Source organism: Camelina sativa, chromosome 1 (genome assembly GCF_000633955.1).
Source record: "Camelina sativa cultivar DH55 chromosome 1, Cs, whole genome shotgun sequence".
In the NCBI taxonomy this organism is placed as follows: Eukaryota; Viridiplantae; Streptophyta; class Magnoliopsida; order Brassicales; family Brassicaceae; genus Camelina; species Camelina sativa.
The window spans coordinates 17397037-17403286 of NC_025685.1; the positions used below are offsets into that span (position 1 = coordinate 17397037).

Consider the following 6250-nt stretch of genomic DNA (forward strand, 5'->3'; position numbering starts at 1 on the left):
AAAAAATCCGAAGGTGTCTCTTGAATCATCTGGTTAGTGCATTGAGTTTTAGGTCAAGGCCAATGTCCATCCCGTTGTAAGCAATGGGCGCGTACATCCATAGATCATCAGAGCTCAATAACTGATATAACATTATTCATTATAAACAATACTTAATTCTCTACCTTTGATACATACAATAACTATTATGGTTTAATTATGACTTCAAATAATTGAAAATCACCTTACGTACCTTAATTTGGAGCTGTAGAAATTTGACGTATTGTACTGCTTCTTCCAACATCGTGCTAATATCGACCTGTTTACATATTTAACACATTTAGCTTTCTTAGTAAAGAAACACAAATGGAGTATATATATAGTTGAAGTGCTCACGTAGTAATTTCGTTTGCATGAATTTAAAACATAATGTATATACCTTTGTTCCATTAGGGACAAGATTTTGCAAAATCCTTAGCCTCTCGTTTATCCTCTCTCTTCTTTTCTGCACCATCACAAAAACGGACTTTGTTTTAATTTTTACATGTTTATGCCTTTAGAAGAAATAGAAGCCTTAATTAGTATAGAAATTTACGTATAAATTACCCTTGCGTAAAGGCTTTGAGGATCAGTGGCAGCCCCGCGGCTGGCCCTAGTCTTGCCGTTGAGGTTGAGAGCCTTTGAGTCCTCACCATCTTCTTTGGATAAGAAAGTTTCTCCACCGTTTGATTCATCATCCGAACAACAAGTCTTTTGCGGCTTAGACGGTTTGTTCTTTCTCTTCCCTGCAGCCTTCTCCGTATCTTCTTCTTCACCGCTATTGTCATTATCGCCACTCATCTCTACGCCTTTCTGGCTCCTCCGCGTCTTGTTGGCTCTCTTGTTCTTCTGAATTGGTTACAAGAAACAAAGAAAACATTTAGAAATTAGAAATATAGCCATACGGCTACAAATTTTGGAAGTTAGATATATAAGCTCTTTAACATTTTTCTTACCGGAAATGGAGATAATTCTAACTTAATATTTTATGGACATGCACTCCATTAATTCACTTATTGCTAATTGTGTTTTACGTTGAAAATTCATAATTGGGGAAGAAAGAAAATGTATATACAAGTATACAACTTACATCAGTTGATGTGGCACGCATCCTCTTCTTTGAACTCTCGCATGGTCTTAACAATTTCTCATCAGTTGTGGTCGTTGTCAAGGAGTTCTCAGGCTGGAGCACATTATGGTCGTGGCTTTCTTCAGCGTTCTCCAAAGGCAAGAGACTCTTACGGGAGTATTCAGCCACGTCACATTCACACGTCTCTTCACCAACTAGGTACAAGTCCGTGTTGATTGTCGAGTCCTCCATCTTATTATCGTCTTCTTCTTGTTGTGGCACAACCGTGCAGTAACCACTGTAGCTTCTGCTTTCCTGGGAGAAGCAAAATCCGCCAGTCCACTGAGAACCCTGGCCGTGGTGGTAGGCTGCGAGTGTGGCGGTTGTCTCTGAAGATGAACCGCCACAAGGTTGCTCATAGGAGGCAAGGAGCTGATTCATGAAGTCAGCTTCTTCTGTATACATTCCGCCTAGGCCGGTGCTCCATTCTCCCATTGCTTCCATTTTTAAGAAGTAAATCACTAAAAGCGACCTTAATTTATCTTAATTATAATCCGATAAGTAATATGTGAGTATTGATCAGGAATGATTAAGAGGAGTTTGATGTGGGTATTATATATAGGATCATGAGAAGTAATGGATATATTTAATATGTCAACCAATTAAACATTATAATCATCTTTGGAATAAAGTATATATATATATATATATATATATATATATATATTTGTAACCAGGTCTTGATACCCATAGATATGAACAGCTAATTATTGAGCTTAAAGAAACCTTTGTCTTTCTCTTTATCTGTTACTGTAATTAGGCATGAGTCAAAAAATATATATGTAGTCATTGGTAATTCAATATATCATGATATGTACATTAAATAAAAGGAAGAAGATTAAAACTATACAAATTCCTCCAAAATATATGAACCTGGTTTCAGTTGTATCTATAACTCTAGCATTAATATATACTTCCTTCATTTCAACTTACATGTCATTTTAGTTCTTAAACTTTTTATTCAAATTAGCATTCGTCTTATATTTTCTATGCAGATTTTTAGCAAAGTTTCTTATTTTTTAACCTTACCATCTAAATGTATTAATCAAGGAAAAAAAATTTGCAGAAAATTTTAGTTATTTTTCTAATATGTGTGAAAAAAATCTTAAACGGCGTCTAATGTGAGACATGTGGAATACTATCATGAAGATAATGAATGTAAGGAAAAATAATCAACTAGGAGAAGATATCCTTGTGATGTATCAATCCCAAAACCGTGGAGTTATACAGATGCTTGATTTCTAATTGGTGTATAGAATACCTTTGCATTTGAGGTTTTATTTGAGCAAGTCTACAATTTAAAAACATCTTACTAGTTACGCTTGTTATGATTGGTCATTGGTTCAAGTTTTAAAAAGTGGTTAAAATGATTTAGTGGTCATGGAGGAAACGGGTAGCGGATAAAAAGTTGCAAAAGGAACATAAATCCAAATTAAAATTGACAAAAACTAGTCTTATATCAAAGAATATTTACACCTTTTGGCGGTACTAAAATTTGTAGGGCGTTTCACAGTAACTGAATATTATATCTCTATCAAGTTGTAAAGTAAGTATATTATTTTGAGTGTAATAAAATAGAAACAGCTAGCTAGGAGAAAGTATCATTATGATGTATCAATCCAAAAACCATGGAGTTATACAGATGCTTGAATTATAATTGGTGTATAGAATACCCTTTGCATTTGAAGATTTGTTTTAGAAAGTCTACGATAAGAAAATCTCTTACTAGTTACACTCATTATAATTGGCTCATATATTAAAAAGCGGCTATGAAAAACGGTTGGCGAATAAGTTGACAAATACACCCAAATGACATATTTGACAAAAAAAAATCTTAGGTTTACACATTTTATGGTATTGTTTGATTTAAAATTATATAGATTATCGTAACACTATCAATTGTGAAGTGAGTATATTATTGTAACAAAGGCAACAAAGAGAATGATGTGGTTACAATTATTTATACAAGAGTTTGATCATGAGCACAGACAATTATATCAATTAAGCGTATCAACTTAGAAAGATGGAAAAGTGATGCTTGAAAAGATCTTGAGAAGTCATAATCTAATAGACATGTTGACAAAGGTCTTCTTGTGATCAATCTCTAATTAAGTGGGAGTTTGTTAAGTGGTGGAGTTGTATATCTCAGATTTGTTGTGTAACCTAACGTTTGGACAATACGCTGATCGAGCAACGCATGGTGAAAAAGGATGGTTAGTTCGACTGTTCGAGCAAGAATATTTTAATTCGTCTAATGTTTTGAGGGGATCGAAAGTGAGAGATGTGAAGGGGAGAAATGAGAATGAGAGACTCGGTTGTTGAACATGACAGTTTTTGTTGATATTAGTAATTAGTTTATCCACTAATCAAAACGAAAAAAAATGTAATTAATTAAACTAATGACTCATTATATAAGCTGACTAAATAAATAAATAAACCAATAATCAAATTTGATTAGGTTTTAAGTCAATGAAAGGACGGCTGATCGTGCGCGTGGAAATGCTATAACCAATTCTTATATAAATATATATATATATATATATATATATATATATATATATATATACACCAGTTTCTTTCTAAGTAATTAAAAATGATCTGTGCAACTAAACATTTTTTTCTTTCTTTTATTCTTTTGATAAATAAATTCCAAAATTTAGATATTGTAGTAAAAATATACAAAATTTATCTTTAACAAGTACCTAGAAGTTTTTGTAACTACATATTAAATATTACAAATTTTAAAAATTGCAAGTAATAACAAACGCGCGTTTTAATAATGAAATCTGGATTCATATTCACAATTATCTTGCTTTTTGTTCTTTCTTCAATTAAAATTTGTCTCTCTTGCTACTATTACAATTTTCTTGTGAACATTTTACAATATATATGTCTGGAATAAAAAATATCTGATTTTTATTTTTTGATCTAACAAAAAATATCAGAAATATGTTGTCAATTTATTAAACAAATCTTTTTATCCCGAATATTTGCTTCTAGTTTTCATTTTGAATCTCTCATAATTTCTGTTGAATATGTTATTATAATACCTATTTTTGTTTAACACTCCTTTCGTTTATTTTAAGTGTCATTTATGGGCGCATGACTAATCAGTACGTTGGTAGTTCAAGATTCATGAGCATCGACACATCATTACTTCATCTATCTCTAAAATTTGGTATTGTTTCATTAAGAAGTCAAGACTATGAATTAAGGGGTTTAATTTGACAATGTAGAGTTTGACCTGGGAAAAAAAATATGACGTTAAACAACATTTACCAAGGAAGGCTCAAGGGAGGCTTAACTGATCTTGTCTGCTTATGATATTGTTGGATACATTGTTAAATGATTTGATTTCATTTTTAAAAACGTTGCTTGGGAATATCCGACACACGTGGCACCTTAATCTCCAACCAAATTGTCATTATGGAGGAAAGTATTTTTTATCAATAAATTTTTAAAAGAGAAAAAACTATAGTTAATATAAATTAAAAGAATGGGATGATTAAAATATAAACATAAAATAGCGTCAATGCTACCTCAAACGACAATAATGGTCGTATGACTATCTTAAAGCATAAGGGGCCATCAAATTGACAGCTATATGTAGCCTTCAAACATATTGTAAACCATATTTTGTCGTGCGTGCAAGGATTGTCTCGTGTACAATAATAGTTTTCCCAAAAAAAAATTACAATCACAAGTAAAAGAAAATATCATATTTCGCAATCCCAATTCTCCTCTTAAGATGAACAAACAAGTTCCCCTAAGAAACTATTTAATTTTTAATACGTTTGAGGCAAATTCTAAAAAACTGATTAACTTTTGTGACAAAATAAAAATAACTAGGTAACAACCGAATGATAGATAAATTGATTTAAAGAAAATTATTATAAATAAAATTATCATTTTAGAATTAATATTTGTTTGTATTGAGCATAATATGTAACTAAAGTTTTTTATTAATTTATTTAAATCTATATTTTTCGTGTAAAAAATATGTTTCATTCGTGAAATCTTTGAATGTATAAGAGATTTATGATAGAGAAAATATTGATGAAATGTTACTATTTATTGCAAAATGTCTTTTGTGTGGTTTAAGAGTCGTGAGCAAACAATTCTGAACATATATGAGTCTCATCTCTAACCAAGTTTCCTTCCTGTGGCTCGCGTAGAACAACTCAATGCCCTACCAACCACATATCCCTCACTGGAATACCTCATGACCACACAAGGATCATCTCAAAGTCACGAGGGCCGTCACAAAGGCCAACATATGTCCTAAACAGGACCGCCACAAAGGCCAAACAAATGTCCTAAATATCACCGCCACAAAGGCCAACCAAATGTCCTCAATAGGACCGCCACCAAGACCACTCGTCCCGAAGGACCGTCACAAAGACCACTCGTCCCTAAGGACCGCCTAAACAGGCAACTGAAGCTAAACAGCCCGCCACAAAGGCCACACTCTGGCTACACAGCCCGCCCCAAAGGTCACACAACGGCTAAACAGCCCGCCACAAAGGCCACACAAGCCCCTCCAAGGCTCACAACCACTAAAAATGGACAAATTCTAATTCACATAAAACTTTCCATTTTTAGACTTTCCACTTCTAGAAACTTTCCACTTTAAAAACTTCTATTTCAGGAAACTTTCCCTCAAACGACCGCCTCACGGAAATTTTGAACCCCGAACACCACCTCATCTTGTTACTTAGTCGCACAACCAACCACCCTAAGCGACCAAGTAAAACAAGAGAGATGGGCTGGAATACTCCATTCCCGCTCTAGCCATAGACTACAACTGGGACCAGGCTAGACAAGTTCAAGTCGCTACCTGCTTCTCGGACCACTTCTTGAACCATGCCTTCATCCTCGCCTCTGGCTCCCAAGTCTGCTCCTCAACACCATCACAGTCCCAAAGGAATCTCATCAAAGATACCTTCTTCTTCCGAAGTTCCTTGATCCTCCTCTCGAGAACCCTCACTGGTCTCGCCTCCAAAGTCATGTTAGGCTAAAGATCCTCAAAAATCTTAGCCAACAACTGATCATCCTCATGAAGACACTTCCGCAACATAGACACATGGAAAACCTTATGGAATG

At 34.0% G+C, this 6250-nt stretch overlaps 1 protein-coding gene across 1 annotated transcript; it reads right to left on the minus strand.

Annotated features, from left to right (window-relative positions):
* Window positions 26-1639, minus strand: LOC104793139 (transcription factor bHLH84). The gene is made up of 5 exons (XM_010519436.1): window positions 1109-1639; window positions 586-867; window positions 419-484; window positions 233-298; window positions 26-121 (listed from the first exon to the last, which is right to left on the minus strand). Exons 1-5 carry the CDS (start codon window positions 1589-1591, stop codon window positions 26-28), a joined length of 993 nt encoding a protein of 330 aa, XP_010517738.1. The 5' UTR covers window positions 1592-1639.